The 22444-nt window shown below is 31.8% G+C and overlaps 2 protein-coding genes across 3 annotated transcripts; both read right to left on the bottom strand.

The window, feature by feature from the left end:
- Nucleotides 1–3470: 3470 nt before the first annotated feature.
- Nucleotides 3471–13697, bottom strand: LOC143144174 (P protein). 2 transcript variants are annotated; one of them, XM_076306293.1, is made up of 18 exons: nt 13568–13697; nt 12387–12497; nt 11674–11830; nt 11402–11476; nt 10996–11128; nt 10642–10714; nt 10299–10486; nt 9737–9849; nt 9339–9498; nt 8996–9067; nt 8759–8890; nt 8117–8371; nt 7712–7846; nt 6688–6882; nt 6231–6464; nt 5087–5345; nt 4406–4499; nt 3471–3816 (listed from the first exon to the last, which is right to left on the bottom strand). In XM_076306293.1, the coding sequence occupies exons 2-18, from the start codon at nt 12478–12480 to the stop codon at nt 3729–3731; spliced, it is 2457 nt and encodes an 818-aa protein (XP_076162408.1). In that variant the 5' UTR covers nt 12481–12497; nt 13568–13697; the 3' UTR covers nt 3471–3728. The 2 variants fall into 2 exon arrangements, with proteins under 2 accessions (XP_076162408.1, XP_076162409.1); XM_076306294.1 differs by having other exon boundaries at nt 11674–11789.
- Nucleotides 13698–14128: 431 nt separating this feature from the next.
- On the bottom strand, nt 14129–17942 carry LOC143144920 (amine oxidase [flavin-containing] A-like). The gene is made up of 7 exons (XM_076307802.1): nt 17796–17942; nt 16972–17128; nt 16600–16718; nt 15802–15941; nt 14859–15323; nt 14531–14674; nt 14129–14410 (listed from the first exon to the last, which is right to left on the bottom strand). Exons 1-7 carry the CDS (start codon nt 17940–17942, stop codon nt 14326–14328), a joined length of 1257 nt encoding a protein of 418 aa, XP_076163917.1. The 3' UTR covers nt 14129–14325.
- Between the last annotated feature and the right edge of the window lie 4502 nt (nt 17943–22444).

The raw sequence follows: 22444 nt of genomic DNA, 5'->3' as shown, positions 1-22444 counted from the left end.
AAAATATATAGTTGGCTAAATTTGCGAATATAAATAAATCTAAATGCTGCATAATAATATTTTTGTAAATTTTTGTTCGTATGGTAGTTATTAATTAAATATTGTGTGAAATTAATGTTACTTTTTTTAATACTTGATATACGTACGTTTATGCAGAGTTTGAATTGTCTATCTACATTTAGTGTAAAACATTGATTTTTTTATATAATTCTTGTTATAAATAATTTTTGTCAGCTTAAATTGTCAGAAATGTATGATTTAAATCAGGCATGTACATGAGTAAAAGTTTTACATCTTTTACTTTATCATTATGAAATTGCTGTATTCAAATTTATAAAGTTTCTATGATGGCAATTGGCAAAAAGCAAAAAAGATATGCAATGTTCAAATATAACTGTATCCTACTTGTTCTGAACATTTCTTTTCAATAAATATAGCTCAAGTAAGTTTCACTTTGAGGAAAGATAACAATTAAACAATTAAATTTCATATACTTCTCTTTTATTGTTATGGCCCAATTTTGAGCCAATGACACACTGAAAGAGTTCACTGTACCATGGTAAGGCAATGGAGTAAAGAAAAGTGTCTAACCTCTGGAGCTTACATATGCCTGATTTAAATAATAATTTTGACACAGTTTTTAAATATATATCAATCAGATTATACTAGAATAGCGTTCGTAGAGGATTGTATGTTATTCATTTTATGTAGAAGAATAAATAGAATTACATGCAGTTGATGTTGATCTGTTAAGGAAAACTTCTTTTTCTTAAAGTTTCATACATGTAACAATGTACATACATAATGTACTGCAACAATAGTAATCTTGCATAATTCGCAAAAACATTTGACTTGTTTTACCATTGTGAAATTATGTTTTAATGTTTGAAATTCCATTCTATAAATTCAAGTACAATTTAATGAACAAATAATTTTATATTTATTATGTGTAATACATTAAGAGTGTGAAGAAAACATTGTAACTAAAAGAAAGAATTAAAAAATAAAAAGAATACACTTAAAAAAAAAAATGAAACTCGTAACCAAAAGAAAAAATTAAAAAAGAAAATGAGTATTTAGATAATTGAATATTATTCTTGTTATATATTTTAAAGTCAATTTTTAAATCAAGCCCCTTTAGTTTATTGAATTTATTTTATATTTTTAAAAAATTAAGTTTAACTAGTACATTGTAGCCAATATAGAGCTAAACAATAATTGTGTATGTAATCAATTTCATATACATAGTGGCATTCAAGGTGATGTATTTGTATTTTATTTATAATACACAAATTTAGTGGTCTTGTAAAGTATGTTAATTTTATAATTGTAATTCTAAGAATTAGTAAGTGGGCGTTGAAAACTTTGAAATTGCAAATTTGGAGAATTTATACTATTTGTGAAAAATATTTAAATACTTCTATGTTTCTAACAAATATTGATTCTTGTACCTGTCTCGTTTTCATAACCATGATTTTACTCTAATGTAATATATAATGTACAATGATGTTCATAAATGAAGTATTTTACTATTTATATCTGTTTAAATCAGATTGTTTGTGTACTTATAAAATCTAATAAAGACATATAATACTAGGAGAACCTAGATTACATAGGGATAGTATATTTCTTTTATGAACTTCTTGTATGATTACATTTATGTGCAACAAAAATTGTAGAATAAAAATAAAAATAATGGAAAGAATTGTGTACAATATAAGTAATTACATTTGATTAATGTTATACTATAAAAATGATTTATATTGATAGATGGTATAATGAATTATATATATATATATATGGTTATAGTACAACATCAATTAAGTGTAATTTATAATAATGTACACAATTATGTTTATTCAATATTAGTTTGGTTTGGAAAAGAGAAATGACATTTATGATACTTTTAACTTGTCAAATTTTTGTTCATTTATCTGTAAATTTTACATTTATATGCAATTCAGTAAAATTTGGATAATTAATATGAATATAATACACGGGTTACACACGGATGTTAAAACACATATTGATATGTTTCACTAATCAATACAGTGTTAAGAATTTAAAAATTACTTAAACATTAAGTAAAATATTCTGCTTTGCATCTACAAATGTGGCCGAATTGAAAAGAAGAAGTGACATTTTTGTCATAATTAGTGTATTATAATTCAAAAGGTAATATTTTCATATAGAAAAATAATAAAAGTTTGATAATTCTCAAACTTTTGACTTAAACTACTAAGTTAAAAACTGTATGCAGATTATTTGATAAGTAGTGTAGCTATACTGCTACATAATTTATTTTTCAATTTAATGTATTGAATTACTATCAATAAACATTTTCTGTTAGAATTGTTTAAATACTGTAGTAAACATTAAAGTTTTGATTACTTTCCTTGTCACAAGACAATTGAGTCTAATCATTACAAATATTTTCACTTGTATTTAAATACATTTAAAGTGTATATTTTACAAGACTGAAATTTGTCCATATACTTGAAATGATTTTAAATAACGTAAATACAAAAATATGTATAAAAAGCGCGCACATTTAAGTAGTCTTTTAATACAGTATATAAAATAAAAATTATGTTTAAGTAAATATATATTGGTTTTTTTGTTTCTTCCTCTTAGAATTTGATATCTATAGTTAGATGAATGAAATTAATAAAATTAATTAAATAAAACGTACATAAAATAAATAAATGCTGAGAATATTGAAATCACGAGAATAATAATTTTAAATAATTTTTTCTGAAACTTCTAAAAGCAACTCAGTTTCTAATATACTTACTACATACTAATATACAGTATCAATATCATTTCTGAATTTTATTATGTGAATATTTTTATATATTTCATTGTGCAACGTTTGTTATGTTATCTTAAGTAAAGTAGTCAATATTTACCACTTTTTCAATCTTAAGTAGATTATTGTCATAATCAAAATCAATATTTATGAATATATTAATTTGCACCAGTGAAATAAATATTTTTTGCTTTCACACAATTACTTTATTCAATATTCATTTTTCAGTGTTTAATTTTCATACTTACCTCCCTTGTTGTACTCTAACAATAAGTTTTTATATAAGTATTACCTTTCTTTTATGATTAAGAAAATATAACTAATCATATAATCTCTATTAACGTGTTAGAAATGAGAATTTTTAGTAGTTAGCTAAAAATGAAATCAAGTTTAATTTAATTATGCCATATAAATGAAATGTTAAGTTTAAACATGTAATTATCTTAGTGTACGAAATAAGTATACTTTTCGTATTTTAAAACACTTTATTGTATTACTGTTTCCTAATAAATTATGAAATTTAACATCAACAAACTAAGAAGATATTTATATTCTATATGATTTATGAATAAAATGTATAGTATGCGTTTTATCCTTAGGTACTTTTTATGACTTTTAAAATTTTTATATAGATTCAAAATTATAATAGAAGCAAGCGTGCATAACTGTGTTGCATGTTGAATACAAGAAAAATAAATAGAGGGTTGTTACCATAAGACACGGTAAATTCAACATTGATATTAATAATTATTGTGCTAAATTTATTATAAAATGAGTTTTAGTTTTTCATACTGTACTACTACAGATGCATAATTTATAAAATATTATAACGGATATAAATACGTTTAATTACAATTATGTAGACGCCATTCAAAACTTGAATGTTTTTCTAAATCAAATACGAGTCGCAACGATTACATTATCCGTTCCAATTGAAAACAACGTGAGCGACCATTAAGTATACGGTTGCTGTCATTGAACTCGTCAGCATAATTGGAAAGCCCACTCTGAAACGAACGTATTGAAACTTATTTGTCGAATTAATTAAATTATTATGACACGACGAATAAATTAGTGGTGAGCTTTTGTGTAAGTTAATTTATCTACGATTTATTACTCAACCTGAATTCGAAATTTCAGTTTAAACATAATATTGACACAGTATATTGGATCAGTTATTTTGTTTCAAACTTCAATTTCGTCAATGTATAATTCTAGTGCACAAATTGAAGTATTCCAAAGTTTGCACAAATATAATATATGTTTAGAAATAAATTAAATACCGAAAGGATTAGAAAACAAAATAAATTTCTATAGCTTCACGGTAGTCTAGTATACGACATTATAATTGTAAGATGATATATCATAATGAATTTTTTGTCAACGTTTAGCAAAAATAATTTTATCATTGGTATCTCTAATACTTTTTAAGAATATAATCTATTATATGTTTTGGTCACCTTATGTGTAAGACACTTTATATTATTGTTTAACTTGTCCTATTTTACATTATATACATATGTACGAAATAAGAAATTTAATATACTTGACAATTTTGTATTAATTTTCCCGCAAATAATACTGAAGTGTACATACTTGAAGAATTGCATAAAACTGAATCTGTATCCATGTTGCTCAGCAACTCCTACGCAAACTACGTTAGAAGTAGCTCCAATCAAAGTTCCATTTCCTGCAAATATACATGTCCATTCAACCACATAAGTAATAGCAGTATTGATCTTCATTGAATTTTCTCGATTTAATTTATTTTCAATGAACAAGCATAGAGCAATACTATGAACTGATTCACCATTAAAAGTTTTTAAACAAACTTTTAATTCAATTTCTAAGTATAAAATATCTGCGTAATTAAAGTTTAATCGGGATCATGCAACATATTCTCTTTAATTATTTAATAACATCAATGAAACAATAATTATCACGAGACTTTTAATTCTTTAATTATTACCATTTACTCCCAGTATATTGAGAGGTAATTTTCTTAAAACGAACTTTCATAGGAATGTCGAATATTAGTGTAAAGAATTCAATTTTTAAAAACGTATTTAAAATGAAACCAATCATATTTTTTGTAGATTACAAGTGTATCTGAATGAAATATCAATGTATATCAGTAATGAAATATCACTAACAAATGCCGACGGTAATGTAATGTATAACAAATTCATGTAACGTCAGCAATGCAGTCGAAGTGTCATAAATATGTATATAAGAAGAATTTCAAACTATTATTATTATTATTTACAAATTTCTTACCTCCCATGCAGCCGCCAAAGGCTAAAGCCCACACTAAAGGCTGCAGTGGCAATCCAAGCTCACGGTTTTTTGCCAGACTAGTTACGACTCTAATCATCATTGTCGATAACGGTACGTTATCAACGAATGCACTTACAATTGCTGAAACCCATAGTAGTAATACTATAGCCACTGCTAATCGTGATTCTTCGTTCACTGATAGGATAATATTTTCCGTTTGCTTTCCTATCCAAGCAATAAGACCTAAACGCGAAAGAGCCTGTAACGTATGGAATGCGTTAACAAAGTTTGTCTTTGTAAATATCATTAAAAAATATATGAATTACTGAATGCACAATGCTCGTATTACATAAGAAATGAATATAAAATAGACATCCTTTCAATTTTTTACATAAAATAATAGCACTTTTTTTGAAAGATAATTTTTAAATTTACTTGAACTTCATATATGTTCATATTTTACGCCAAATCGATCAATTTTTGTACTCGAGATCAAGAATTTTGACAAAGTTAAAATATGTTGTAGCCTATATGAAATTACGTGGGAGGTTTAAGTTATCATATTGTTGGTTTCAAATTTGTTTCAAAAATACAGACGATTAAAGTTAAAATTTTTGTCTTCGAAGTTATCAATCACATTGAGTTCAAATTCTTTTATTTTCATTCAGGAAGATCGACTTTTTGAAATAAATTTTCTTTATTAGACATTTATCACCCGCTGAAAGGGAGTAAGATTCACCGAGAGTGATTGAGATAGAACAACGAGGGTGTCTTGTATTACATTCACCTGACACCTAAAACTTTAAAGCAATGCTGCATTCGTAATGGTGTGTCAACTGCTAATGCAAAATAAAAAATGAGTTTGAACAATGACTCTATTTGGACTATTCTTAATTAATGGTAGTTGAATTTTTTCAAAAGAGATTCGAATAACGTATAATTAAAAATATTCCGATCGAGATTTCGCCAATCCATTGGTAGTATTTTTGTGAAAAAAGAATAAAGTATATGAAACTTTTTATTTTCATTAATAGATGATCTATATATTAAATAGATCAATATACAACGCGTTTGGTTTGATTGCATTTGATAATTGTGTTTTAGTTAATATTTTAATAATAATGGTACTTAATAATTTGTATACCTCCATGAGAATAAATAACGATGCAAAAAATAATAAAGTACTCCATTCCACTCGTGCCATAAGTCCATCCAAATCTTCGCTGTCTGCTAAAATTAACAATAAAAGAACACCAACCAAGGCGGTCCAACCTAGCGATAAATGCAGATTAGGAATACTGTGCAAAAAGAACAAGGTGATCACGAAGATCAACGTGAACCCGGACTTCACTAGCAACCATTTATCTCGAATAGGATACTGCAAAATGAAATATAATTGAATTAAAATTATGTTTTTTGATTTCATAATCAATGTCCTTTGTATGGAAAAATGTTTGAAGGATCTTAATAACAGTACGTACATTTAAATTTAAAGAGAGGCAAGAATAATATTAATATACAATTGATTCACATAATAGAAGAATGTATTTGGTAATTTGAACACATATATCTAAACATGTATGTATACATTTATCACCTACCTTTTCTTGAAGTTCCTCGAGTGTAGTTTTGTATCTCTCAAGCGCTACGCTACCTGTTAGCAATTTCTTTTTTAATTGCGAGAGTAACCGTTGAACTTTCTTCATCAAGGTTTCCCTTACTAAATTTTCGTCCTTGCTGTAACTCGATAAACTTGCCGCAGCTCTTTGCCAAATGACAATTTCATGCCTTAATTCCTACATAATAACGAGATAACAATTATTTATTAGATACATTTGTTAAATTCAAAATAATTACAGAAAGTACATACAAAGATTTCAACGTATTTTTGTATTGTTAGATCGTGTAAATAAATTATTATCAATCGACGAATGACAGATTGGGACGTGTGTACGTGTATCTGAAATAAAAGAGTCAAACCGGACCCTTCCGAATTGGATTGGTTATTTTGTTGCATCGAACTTTCGATTATTGCAGAAATACTAGCTCCTGCAATAATCGATGTTCCAATCTACCACTTTTCGATGAGATTTTTCGAAGGTATGTACAATCAGTTATGGAAATTCATGTTAAATTAAGGGAATATGGCCAAGTTGACGTTATCCCTTCTTCTTGTCTTAATTTCGCATGCTAATGGGAGGCTCGAGCCGCTCTGTAGGGCGGTCGACAGCGTAATGATTCTGCGCATCTGTGTTACGCAGCCCCCACGCATCTTATACGCGGGACCGAGACACGAATCGGGAAAGAGAAGGGTTAACGTCAAGCTGATCATATTCCCCTGATGCAACACGAATTTCTGTAACCGAGTGTACGACAGGTCGGTACAACTACTGTTGCACTTGGTCCTGTAGACTCATCTTACGATGAAGCGTTACGTCTGTGGTCTCTATAATTGGTGCTTTCGATTCTAAAATCTATATTTTAATCGTAACGTGTCTCGAGGATTGAACATACAAAATTACACACAAAAAGAAGATTGTGTAAGAGAGGTAATTTAAGCGATACTCGTCCATTTTTAGAAGACTTAATACGAGAGATTGAATGAACAGTTAGAAATATACATACCTGTACATCTTGTGGCTCGTCAAATCTAAGAACAGCCACGTCACGAAAGATGAACCGTAGCTGAACATAGACCACGATTATTACGAATGTAACACCGATACTCATATGCAACGTGAATGTACTAAAATCGATGCCCTAAATGAAACACAACATACAACTCGTACACGTATATGTAAATGTATTATAAATAGATAACATTTCGAAAATGGTGTAATGCAATTAGAACTTCGATGATATTTACTTAAGTATTACATAATGTTTCTCGAGATGTTAATATTTCAGTAATTCGTCATTATTCTCTGTTACTTTCAATTCTACACTTGAATGTGATCGATTGGGATAATAGACAATTTTTATTCGAAATTATCGGTGGAAATGTTTATCAGTATCCAAAAAAGTACTTACATTTTCTATAACTTCACGATGGGACGCGATAATTACGTTGGGCGGGTCACCTACTGGTGTTATGGCACCACCGATGTTAGAATAAACAATTATCGCTGTCAGTATTGGTACTGGATTTAATTCCATTACTTCACATAATCTGATTGTTACCGGTGTTATTAAAAGTACCGTTGTAACGTTATCTAAAAAGGACGAGGCGAAGATTGTGAACAAACATAGTGTATGCATGAGCGGCCATAATTTTCCTCCAGTTATCTGAAAATAAGAATTCTATTAATATATATTCTATTAATAAATAATAGAAATAAAGTTGAAATTATATAAATTATATAATGTTTGTGCAATAGTTTTATTTGCAAATGGATACACGATAGAGATTTTAAGGTCGATTTTATTTTTTAGAATAAAATATATGTTTTATATTTTTTTAAATACGAGTAACATTTTCGGGTTACTGTAAAATTTTATTTATCGTTGGTGCGTTAATATTTAACTCGAATTACCGAGAATAACTTTCGAAATATGTAGGAGTGTCATAATTAAAAGCTTTTTATTCAATTAATGAATTTATCACGACCTTTATTGCGAACAATTAACTTAATTTTAATTTATGAATTTTGTTCCGAATGAACTGAAATTCACCTTATACGCGTACACTGCCAGCCAGTCAAATATTCCTGTTTCACCGACAACAGCGACAAGTATCATCATAGAAAACAATAACAGCAGTGTATCGGCGTCTATCCAGGAAATCAATTCACGCATACTTGGTCTCTGTAATAAAAAAATGTTTCATTCCAGCGAATTAATCGTATTTAACGAATAATCCATATTACATTCTCGTTCCGCTTTTCTGTTATTTATTTCTAGTTAAAATACCTCGTTCAAGGCTGCTAGTATTGCAATAGACATAGTGGACGCCAGCATGGCAGCAAGGGTTCTGTGCACGACCTAAAATTATTTCAACACGAGAGAAATTTTCCCATTTCATAATGTATTATACCAAGGTTAAGTGATAAGTTTGTCCGGATTTTTCAAAAACAAACAAAACATTTTTTAACTCATTTTTGCTTCACAAGTACAGTATCCAAAAAATGATACACCCGCTTTAGAACTTTCTGCTATCTTTGGGGTCACTTTGATATTTCGTTAACGTAAAAATTGTTGTTTTCATTGTTAAAAAACTCGGACAAACAGTGTTCGACCTGGTGGAGATAATTACATCGAATATTATTAAGATGTACAATCCGAGTAAAATGATCACGGCGTATATTATACCGTCAGTTTTGTCTATTAATGACAAATCGTATTTCATAGAAACTGGCAAACTGGATTCCAGGTTTGTTTTGAAGTTGATAGACATCATGCCGCGTTCTAAAGCCCTGACAAATAAAGTATCAAAATGTTTGAAAAAGTAACACGTTACATGATCCGTATCTGATATTTGAAAAAGTAATATACGAATATGGTTCATTAGATTAGCACTGCGTTAAGAAATGATAAATGTTAACTATTCGTACAAAGAGTTAATTCAATATTTACAGTCACTCAAGTTGTATCTTTTTCGTATTAAAAATTTGGTAATCACAGAGCAGAAAGGACATTGTCATTTGTACGTACATTTTATCGAGATTTTCCAAATCAAAAGACTTTTGATGCCTTTGCCCAGGAAAAATATCCATTAGATTTTCCGGGAGAACTGGTAACATCCACATATCGCTTATGTTTTGTATCTAAAATATAAAACAAGAGATACGAATAAAAATATTTACTTTGATTTTTTTAAATTCTGAAAACGCAATCTTTTTCGTGAACAATAAAAAAATAAAAAGAAAAAAAGCGGTTCTTTAAGCTTTTCTTATTTATAAAGCTTATTCAAAATGAACAGTAAAAATCAGAGCAACATATTTTCAGTAGCAAGTATTGAAAGTGTTTCTTTACCGTGTTTCAAAGTGCAACTTTGAAACGATTGAAAGTGTTTCTTTACCGTTATTAATAATTATTAACAATTATAGAAGATCTTAATGTTGAACCTTTGTTCGATAGTTTCTTAAATAACCAACATCAGACATATGGATAATTGGTAATAATTTAAATAACGTTCTCTTTCTTCATCGTGTATTATTTTTCTATTAAGTTTGCATTTTGTGGTCTACTTTATTTTTTCTTATAAGTGGATTACCTTAATTTGTTCAGAATGCTGAAACAACGGATTCGTATAGTTTTCTTCGAAAAGTTTTACTTCTAACCACACCATTAAATATTTTTCAGATACATTTTTATATTCCGTAATATTAGTTGGTGGAAGTAAAGAGCCTTCAATCATTACGGTGATTTGTTTGCTAGAAATATCACCGTGAATTTTGTAATCTATGAAAATTTATGAAAATACAAGGAATGAAACTTTATGTAAATAAATTGTGATTGAATGTGTGCATTCTTGACAAAACATTTAACGTTGCGGAACGAAATGTTACAGGCACACATGTATTCAAATATTATCTTATTAATGAAAAAAAGGATACGTCTTATTTGCCCTTTGGGTATTGAAATTTGATGCATCGTTTCGATCTTTTCGCTCTTGAGCATCAGTAGCAACTGAAAGTACAAAATTCGAAAATACATTATCATCGCGTGTACGAAATGGTTTCCTGCTTTCGAGTGACATAATCACGATCGTTAATTTACTTGAAATCGGAATAGATAACTGAGACTTGGCTTTCGCGAATATTTTGTCGAGGAAAGCGAATAAAATGCACCGAGAGTATTAGTATACGATGCGTGCACTTATTTCGTGCATTCTAATTAATTTATTCTACGAATGAAAGAAATCCAAGCGAAAAATAATGTAGGTATAAATTAAACAAAAATACACTTACAGTAAATACGAGCCAACAACAACACAATACAACGAACTTCAAGTAACGATAAAATGGCTTCTGTTTAGTTTCCTGAGACTCGGGCATAATATCATGATGTCCATCTTCATCGGGAAGTGGATCTTTTATTGCACTATCGATATGTAACATTAAAGTAGTATAAGATTAAGAGACCTTATACGTGAATTAAATTTCGCTCCATATAGATTCGGTAATATATAATTAACATTAAACATTCAATAAGATAAACTTCGAAGAATGAACTTTGCCTTGGCTTGGAAAAAGAACGTTACTGCAATTATCGACTGAACAATTTACAGAAATAAAATTTCACACGTGAAATGTCACACATTTCTCGTACCTTTTATGGTAATTACGAAAACAGAGACCAAGAATGTGTACTCACTTCTGTTGAAATGCAGGCTGTGTTTCGAAAGACATGTTCACTATCAAACAATCTTTTTTTATTTCATCCGGAAACCTACAGAGGAGAAAAAAAATTTGGAACAATTACATTATACCTTCGTTCAATCCGACATAACGTTCACAAAGTCGGTACAGGTATTTATTTAAATTAATTGAACAGGAAAGGTCCCTGAAATTTCTTAATTGAGAACTCTAGGAGTCAGTTTTCTCTACTCCATTTCATATAACGAATCTAGCGAACAAAATACCAACTGTCCTTCCGCAGTTTGATGAACTCGGTCGTATTCTCTTTGAAAAACTGCCAAGCTAGGATCCAAACGCACTGCTTCTGGTAGTTGACTCCAAGCACGGAGTACCTCTTCTGGAATCTGACCGAACATTATCGAACTCGATATAGATGACGGAGTTTCTGTAGTGAAACGAATGAAACGTTAAAGGAAGAGATTAAATCGCTCTACGCACATTGCATCTCGTTCTGCACTCCAACCAGGGTGAATCTTAGAAGTTGAATCGCTCTAGATGTAGCGTTAAATCAGTTACCAAACACTTTGCGTTAAATATTTAAGGTTCTGTCACGAACCGTTGTCGTGAACAAACGTACGGATCGGTACTTTATTATCGTTGTATCATAAACGGTGAAGGCGAGAATATTGCAAACTAGATGCAAAGAAACCACGTGTCACTTAAACTTTAAACTATAGGATTAAAACTCCAAACAAATGAATAAACGTGAAACATTACGAGCAAATAGCTCTACGAAAACGGGAAAAAGTTCAAATTACATATAGAGGATCGAAAGATATAGGAAATTGATTATAGTAACAAAAGCAAAGATCTAAAATGTGCATCACATTTACCTTGTTTTCTGTGAAAGACTTTAAGAAAGAAATGTACGAATGGAGATAAAATGAGCGACTAGGGTGACGTTAATGCATAATTAGACAAATTATAAATATTTTACGTACCTGGTGTTCCACGACTGCACCGAGATCCCTTCCTGAGAAACATCGGCGTTCGTAGTAGTGTAATGTCATCTTCGGTCGTGTCGTTTTGCGACATTTCGATGTTGGTTGTTTCTAATTATTCGTTTTCTTTCGTTAGTCAGTAGTGAAAGTTGTTCACTAGATGTTTAATTAAACATGAAAACTGTTTCCTTTTCATTATCGTTCAATATTGAGTCATCTCGGTAATTAACAGTTAAGAAAGAAATTATTTCCTCGAACAAAATAAAGAAAGTTTGTAGACGATAACATTTAATTAAAGAAAACTATCTTTAAGGAAATGTTTATCTTGGGTGCAACAATGCAGATATAATAACCCTGCTCTTTATTCTGTATACAAAATTATTATGGTATATATATCATACGGTTATATATTAAATGTATAATATAAATTATGGTATATAGTTGTTGAAAAATTAATATATCACCAGAAAAATTTGTCACAACAAAAGTTAGAATTATTTACGTTACCATTATTATTAAGTTGTCTGGCACTAATATTTGTACAATTATTCTTAATTTGTTTACGCGATCAACCGTAAACAAATATTTGAATGAAATTTACGAAGACAAATCGTTTGCCCTTAACCGTTCATTTCATACAATTTCATTAAATGTTTACCTAAGGAGTTGTTTAAAACACGAAGTGTATTTACGTAACACGAAAATATAAATAAAATAATATAATTTTCTGAAATACTAATTTTTCGATAAATCTTAAAAAATTTATGCGTATAATAATAGTCAATTAAATTTTACTTCTGCAGATATTTCACAGCACATGAAAATCATTCAAACCTACAATGTTTTCTTGTTACGATTTAGTTTTCAACTATTAAATTTTAGTCATTACATAGTTCGAGAACCGATAACAAAAGTATCGATTAACGGAAAATTGTAGAATAAATTATTTCAACTACCATTTTGTACATTATGTACATATATTCTCCACAGAATAAGTGTTACGATTTATTAAAAAGGAGAAATTTATAGTAACGTAATTTTAATAGCGTTGAAACTTGTATCGTTTAATTCCGAAATATAAATTTAACGATATTCGTTATTATTATAATTTGTACGAATCAAGACTCGGCAATATTTGAAAGGTAGACATTTTTGAATAAATGATTTTTAATATTACTTACGGTGAAGAAGTGAACAGTTAAACAGAACAGTTTCAATTTCTTGACAACACAGTTGCACTGCAATCGGTGAATTTTCAAAGAATTTTGATTATTGTAGATGAGAACTGATCTATTCAGGTGTTAACAGGAAGCGTACGAACATGGAACTGTGTTCGATATTCTATGAATTTAACTTTCCTCTTCATTATAGCGGTCAAAATCACATTCACGTGTTTACATGCTTGATGTACTTAGTGTTTAAAATTTAGTTGAATATTTAGTTGGACATGATACTAAAATAGAATATAAAATATATAATTTAAAATAATATTTATTTTAAAATAATATTTTGTACATATGTTAGTACATATTTTGGCGTTACCAAGTACATATTTTGACATTTTTTTCATTCCACTGTGTTATTATTGCTACAATTTTTATAATCGATATAATTGTTTGTTCAAAGCTATAAAAGTGTCATTTATGTCTACCAGTTATAAGGTGTTCGGATAATCTTTTTAATTTAAGATAAATAAATGAAAAAAAGTTATCTAATCAAGTAATATTGTATACGGTAATAAATATTGTATTCCAAGTATTTAACGGACATTTATGCATTTTACAAAGTAAATTATACGTAATCGTAAGCACTTCTTAGAAAAGACACGAAAACACCTATATGAAGAGCCAATCCTAGGTATTGAATAGCAAACATCTTGAAAGAAGTTTCTCGTTTTATTGTTTTCGATCTCGCCCTAACACGATATTCTTTTATTAGATTATATACATATATATATCGTGCAAATGAAAATGATAGAAAGTACTATATAAAATATTTGCGTCTTCAACCTAAAATCAATTTGACTAAAAAAAAAAAAAAAATGAATTATTATGAACACAGAATATAATATGTAAATATCACGAACATTTTTTTCTCTAGTTTTTCTACCGTAATATTTTATTAGTGCTGTTTAAGATACGTACGTAAGAGAGCTTATTTCATGAAAAGTAAGTGCTTGTGGTCTAATTCTGGATAAAATCGAGTAGGCAGTGATTTCACCAGCTTCGACTGCACCATCCAATGTTCCTGGCCAATTGGCTGCGTATTCACTCGAGGCAAAGAAAATCCTTGTAAAATAGATTCATTATTAAGAAATATATATATTAATTATTATTATTATTTATTTGATATTAATGATCATTCTATGTATAAACAATTCTTTATATTAGCATTCAAAACTTGTCTCATATCCTATGAACGTATTTTTAAATACTTGCGTTCTCTGCACAAATATTTAAAATATTTACGTACCTGTTATGAGAATTACCGATGTAGTTGATGTGATTAGAGATGGAAGTTGGCTTCATTACACTCATAGGGCTACTAACTGTTTGTTCCACGTTTGGAAATGTAGGACTCCATTCGTCGTATTTCACATTATTTCGAGCTTGAGTGTTTCCAAAACATTCGTCGAGCACGTCGAACAGATTTTTCTTATAAGTGGTATTAAAATCAGCAAGAAATCCAGCGAGCACAAATGTTGTATCACCGTGCGTTGCATGATAAGCGATATTTAAATTGGTACTGGCATCCCACGTGGTTATAATGTTTTCTCTTTGGTCGTTATTCCATGGTGGTGTTTTGTAAATAATGTTAAAAAATACGTTTTCCCCAGCCGCGTACAGGTTTTGAAGTGAAGTCGTATACGATGACGGTGGTTCGATGACAATACGATTTTGCAATGGCGGGGGTACTGTTACGACTACGTACTCGCATCTGCAAAAGAAAATGGCGTCTTTGTATGATACGGTTTGTATTAATTAACGCTGTAGTGAAAGATTCAGTTATGGTATCGTTTATTGAACCACCTTTTTGACTACCTTTTTGACTACGTGTGAACCATGGTGTTTCCTTCTTAATAGTCACCAAATGGTGCATATTAAGATAAAGAATAATATATTAATCTTTACATAACTTTACTTCACATAAAATATTATTATTTAACGAAATCTTTGATTTTTTGTATTTTTAAAGGTATTTCAGACCTCAACGATTAATAGGGTATCAAAGAGGCAAGTGTACTTTCTTTATGTTTTTGAAATATTTTAGAACATTCCACGATTTTTAGCTTACATGTAGAAAAAGATTTAATAATCAGTTTGTTAACGACATGTTATTTATTTCGAGCAAATTGTAGTGTAACTAACAAAAATTGTATAATTACAATTGAAGAGTATTAAATTAGAAATATTACTTGAGATTATTTTTCTCTGTCAGCACATAAATTCGATCGTCGTTAAATCTGATCTCATTAACAGTTTCTACGTATTTTATTTTTCCATCTTCTTTTAAAATTTCTTTTAATAATGCTTGCACAAGTTTCGTCATGCCACCCTGCGAATGAATCAAATGATTCGAATTAACTCCCAGGCTTATAGAAATTGTTTAACATTGCTCAGATACAATTAGTACGTAAACATCTATTTATAGTTTCACATCAAATATCGATAAAAATGTTACACAGATAATGATAAGAAATAGCAGTAACATATAACAGTATTTTCATTAATTATTTTTCGTTCAATTTTGATGTTATGGAGCACCGTTGTGGAAGGATAAAAATAGATAAGCGTGCAAGAATAGCTAGATGTATATTGGTAAAAATCTCATGTCGATGTTATTCAGCTGAAGTTAAATTTGGAACAATTTTTTTTAACCTGTTTATTTTAGATTAAATTAAATTGGTCTGTAAAACCAATGTAGCAAAATAAATTATTCTTCTTTTTTAACTTATCCTCAACATTATTATATTATTATGAATATTAAGATATTATTTCAAACACAATCCGTTAATTGATGATTTTAAATATGGTAGTCAGAGTATAATATTTCTACAAAATTTTGTTTGCAATTAAAATTCTTTAATTGCGATGGTAATGAAAGAAGGAATGTTAAAATATATAAAAGTATATTCAAATGTTTTCGTGTATTAAATACTTGAAATATTCAGTCGTCAAAGGAATAAATCTAATGTAGGAAATTTTGCACGTACTTCTACAAAATATTGATTACTATCACCCGTTGTAACTTTCAATCGATTTAAAAGACCGGACGCACCGTTTAACATAACAAGCAGCCAAAGAGCCGAAACATTATTGAGATTTCTCATAGCTGTAAAAAATAATACATTAAGTATAATTATTCTATTTCGACTTTTCAAATGTTATGTTTACTATTGAATATTTTCAATATATTTATCAATTGTAAGAAATCGAATTTTGTTGTACACGATATATTAGAAAATTTTGTTTCGTTTGCTCAGCTTATAAATTTCAAACACGTAAATTTCATTATATTTAATTCCGTTTGATTTAACAACGAATATAACTATTGTTAGGGGCCAAGTAATATTAAATGGATTTACCACATGTGCTGCAAATAAATGCTCGACATAATGTACGCGTGTAAGGAATATAAATGATGCTACGTAATAACTGCTCAACACTTATTTCTGCAAGGTATTTTGCATCTTCGTGACTAGTATAACTACTAAATCTAGGATCTGAAACAATGCCTTCAATCTAAAACAATAAACTATAATTAATATTTATAATGCCTAATATATTACTCGAAACAATAAGTTCATACATTCTGATGATTTTATTATATGGCAATTAAAATATTTTGAACGGGGTTTTTTTTAATTCAAATTTATATTTTATTTTAAATTTTCTCATGCAGCCGTTATTAAATTTGTACCCAGAAGCTGGATTCAGAAGTTAATTTATATTACCGTTTGGAGGGAACTGTAAACATCTGCTCCATTAAACGAAGATAAGTTTCGTAAGGGTCCATCTTTTGTGTACAGTAATCTTTTCTTAATATCGATATTGTGCTCCTGATTGATCTGTATTTGGAGTGTATCGAGCAATCTAGTGACATTTTTTTGCAAGTAATTGACGTGAAATGTTTCACTACAATCTTTTAATATGCGGCCTCCTATCTCTTCTATTTTCAGGTACATGTAATCGACACGTTTCCATTAAAGTTAATATATTGTGTAATACTGCAATTAAAGGTATTTGCAATTTTTAAGCTTAAATTAGTTCAATGGAAATAAGTGTATGGGTTTCAAACAAAAAGGACGTATCTATGTTATAAGTGTTTGATATTGTAAAATTTAAATACAATTAGAGGTGTTATTAATTCAATCCTATGTTAGTACAAAGCACACTAATTACTATTTGCCTCGATGATTAATACGTTTAACCCAGCCTGTCTTCTTAGAATATGATATGCGCAAGTCAGACCGGTCAATCCAGCTCCTATTATTATAATGTCAAAGTCGTTGTAATCTTCCGTAACGAATTCATCATCGACAAAATCGGCAGCCATACTTATTATTATTATTTCAACGTTTATTTCCGTCCAAATTGATTCACGATAAACATTTCGATAATTTTCGTTGTTCGACTTGAAGTTGACAATTTAACAAACGCGGTTAAAGAAGGGGAAAACTGTTTTGCGATACAAATAAGTGAAAATTATTAGAATACGATGAGCAGAACAGTACCGTACCTCCAATAGTAGATTCAGCTATTTATAATTGATCCCTGGAAAATAATTTGCGATTTGTCGTTGTCCTTGCTGTAAAGATGAACCGTATCCTTGTCTCGAGCTCAGTCGTCTCTCAAACTGTTTGGCGTTGAAGAACACGCACAGGATAATGCCTGTGCTAAGGGGAAGCCGGTAGTTCCAGTGTTAATAAACACAATACAGTATCCCGTGTACCAAAGTAACGTGACTTTTCGTGAAACGAAAACAACGCAACGTACCAATAGTTTTGAGCTGTCGGTGGAAATGTGACACCGTACAGAAACCGCATAGGTACACCACGATCCAACAGTTTCGTCACGGTGACAGAACGACATCGACTTTCACGTATAAATTCAAATACGTAACATCAGAAAAATAACGGTTGCCATCGTCTGGAAACAGTTAGTCCCTTGATAATTCAAGCAACTTTTAACTGCAACCTTTATAACTCCCGCGATGGCCTCCTTCTCTTCCCTACCCTTCCGGTTCGTCCTAGAAGCGTTACTTTCTTCCGCCCCCTTTACGACTGGTCTACTCTCTCTTTACGGAGCTGTATATCTTAAATAATTGATCTTAACGTAGTTGCCGGCGTTTTTATAACTGTTTTACCGCCCGCTGTTGCCGCTGTGATATACATAATTTAGCCGCCGGTTTTTAAACTTAAGTCCCTGGACGTGGAGGTGTGAAAAGCCTGAACAACTATTGAGGATGCATCCGCTTCCGTGATAGATGCGCGGAACACGATTCCGTTCCTCGTTAATCCAATTTTCTTACGTACGTGGCACCGGTGTCGCGGGCTCCGTTTCAACAAGGAAGCGATTAGATTTCGTATTTTAACTCGCCGCAAATTCATCGGATTAAGGTCAAGTTCTGAAACTTTTATCGTTCGGTGAACACGTGTTTGGTACTTTGCGCTGTAACTTTCGTCCAACTTTTCTTTTTTCTTTTCTTTTTTTTCTTCTTTAAACTAACGAGCAGTTTTATGCTTTTTCCCGGTAAGAGGAAACGTACAGTTCACCGAAGGCTACTTTCTTACATCTTCTGTAATTTAATTAACGTCGTTTTATCGTTTTTAGAAGCGGAATATTACTTGTTTGCGTTCGCGGTTGCTACGTCGTTGAAGTAATGTTGTTTCTCGTCTTACGTTAATGGATACATTGTGTCGTGTACGTGTATACGTAGCTTTTCAATGTATGGTCGAAAAGGTGTTCCGTTTTCGATTTAAATTAATCGTTGAAAGCATTCGTGTATATTTTTTACACGAGGACTATTACATAATCAATCTCGGATAACCAATTGGGTTACCGCAGTCAGTAAAAATGATTCGGTTACCATAATGACACCACATATTAGTCGTGACAATCCGTAAAGTCTCGTTATCTCGCTAAACGTCAACCCACAGTCCTTTTTGTTCAAATGTGTGCGAGAAACGAGTGAGTAAACATGGATCCTGTTATTGTCACTCCAGCCAACAGTGTTACTGGAATTGTACGTATAAAGGCAATGTTATAATATTTTGAATCGAACTCTGTTTATACTTGGATACTGATCAACTTAAAATTTGAATATATTACAATAAAAATATTTATTTAAAGACTGAAGCACTCTAATCGACCCAAGAGAAAGAACAAATTTCCAATCGAACTAATAGTTTCATAATTTTTGAAATTTTTATTTCACACTTTATTAATAACTTTCTCGAGCTTCGATATACACACACGTATACCATTTTGCCGAAACAATTTTTGTTCCCGTTAAACTACATTATACAAGGCATACTATATATCTACTAATTTTCATTCCAATACAGTTACTTCTTCGCACAAACTGAAAATAATAAAGAATCCTCAATTATCGGTTCAAAATAAACCAAATTGCTCCCTTCGATAAAAGTTTTAATAAAATTTCACCTTGCACTCTTATTGAATATTAAATGGCCAGTTTTCAAAAACAACACCCTAAGTTCATTGGGTGGCGAAGGTTCGGGAACGTGCATTCGTATCGAAGAAATTTAAAAATATCGTCGTTTTCGTTCTTCGGTAGTGATTTTCTTCTCGCTTATTCCCGACGATTGCGAACTCGCAAGAAGAAATCGAAGAAGCTCCAATCGAGAGCCAGCGACGCTAGAGGAGTGCAGCAGCTATTTGGACGCACGACAGCACTTTCGCCAAGAATGAACTTTCCGAATGCTGAATGCAACATCGTTCTCTTCCAGAAAGCACTTTGACAGTGCCCCACGGGTACATTACTAGGATTGCCGCCACCAATTGAACTCCCCCGACTTGCCGAGAGCCAGGCCCGACTCCCTTGTGTCTGCAAACAGAGCCGCCCGAGGCGACACCGCCGTTCAAACACCCAATCGCTCGATTCATAACGATGAAGCAACTTGCAAATTCTCCATTGTTAACGTTATTTGACTTTGCCGCGCATTGGCCGCGCTGATCTGCATAATAGGTATTAACCCGAAAAGATTCAAGCTTCAACCCTGTCGGAATAACTTCTCGAGCTAGCCTGATTTAAGACTCCACCTCTTGCACATACATACAACACACACACACACGCACCCACTCCCCTTGAAACTTTAGGACACATTGTTATTTACGTACAAGAGGAAGTAATTAACCATTCCGCGAGAACTTTAAGAAAATCTTCACCGGTGAAACGTGCATTCGATGCACCTTTTACTCGTTGAATACGTGTCGGCGACTTGGCTGATTAATTTCACACGATGAAATCGGTTTACGTTGATCGTTGCGTAACCGCGCGGGGATCTTGTAGACTCTCTCACTGGAGTGCATTGTACAGATTGACTATTTTTTTATCGAATTTGAATCGATTGAGTACACCATTTTCGGGACAAGAATGAAGAAAAAGTGGTATGCGTTTGTAACTAAGAAGAGTTTTACTTCTCTTTTGGTTATAAATATCGAAGTAATTTAGAAAAGAAACCGAGAAAAATTCAACAATAGTAATTATACATACAACCGTTAGATTTCCCTTTTCTTCTCATTTGGATGTAAATCGGTGCAGTAAAAGAGAAAACGTGGAAATCTATTCATAATCTGTTCGCGTTTCAATGTTTAAAATAATTTAAGGACTGAACACACGCGTGCAAGACAAAATGCTCGCAAGTATTAAAGCCAGATCACATTCCCGTGTTTTTATTAATCTCTCAAGTTCGATAAGGGACGTGTCGTGTCATCCACGTGTTTTTGCGTTCTTTTACGTTTCGTATCTTAAAAAAAAAAGAAAAATTAATATACCCTAGATACTCTCGCTAAACCAAACGCTCTCAATATATAAATAATAGTCTACGTTAAACATAAAACTTCATAGCAATTCATACGACTCGTCGACTATAAGTGAATCAGCCCCGTGTGTATTAGACCGTTCCAAGTTAGGTTAATCGCAAATCATTTCGTTGGTAAATATAATAGTTCGCTCGAAATTCAAAAATCCTAGAAACCCGAGCGAGAGGTTTACCAGGTGGTCGCGGTGCGCCCCGGTCACCATATCGTCACCTCGGCACCGGAAGTGAGTCGTCCCTGGCCACAGATCGCCACGTATCATCGAAGTCTACATTCCGTTCGTGCGCCTCGATTCCCGGTGCCGGTGCTCGCTAATACACGCCGGTTGTCGCGCTTATGGTCCCACTTTATACAACCGAAATTCCCAGTAAGATGCAAGAGGACACTGGCAGAAGGAAGAAGCAAAGGTGGCGTAGGAGAGGGCCGTAGCGAGGTACAGAGAGAGAGAGAGGTGGGAGGAATTCGTAATATAGAGGGCCGCTCTACGACCCCGCTGGGAGGAATTCCGGGGTACGTTTTAAATTGCTGCATCCCCAACCTCCTTGTTTATGTATGCTACCGTGTTTCTTATTCTTGTGCGGCAGCGAAGGAGAGCGCGCGCCGCCCTAACTTTATGTGCACAGTGCCGGCATAAGTATGCAATCTATGCGTCGGTGTGACCGTATCCCTGTCTGCGTGATCGTACATGTGAAAGCAGTAGGGGTTCCGTGTGCCACGCGATACGATGTATGGGTGGGCCGCGTACACGCGATCGCGCCCGCGCCCTCCACGTGTATGTATTGTATGGTGAAACGTGGTCCTACGTTTCCTCTCGCCGTGTTCCAACCGCCCCACGATCTGCCCGTTTTCTCCCGTGGATTCTTTTCGTGTTTCGAACCTGCTAGACTCTTTCTCCTTGCTCCCGACTTCCGCCGGCTACCCTTCATGCCACCGGTGAAGTCTACCGCCTTGCTCTCTCTCTCTCTCTTTCTCTCTCTGTCCCTCTCCCCCTCA

The sequence above is a fragment of the Ptiloglossa arizonensis genome, chromosome 3, assembly GCF_051014685.1.
Source record: "Ptiloglossa arizonensis isolate GNS036 chromosome 3, iyPtiAriz1_principal, whole genome shotgun sequence".
NCBI classification, from domain to species: Eukaryota; Metazoa; Arthropoda; class Insecta; order Hymenoptera; family Colletidae; genus Ptiloglossa; species Ptiloglossa arizonensis.
The sequence above is the reverse complement of the archived record's forward strand: the minus strand, read 5'-3'. Positions and strand labels throughout refer to the sequence as shown.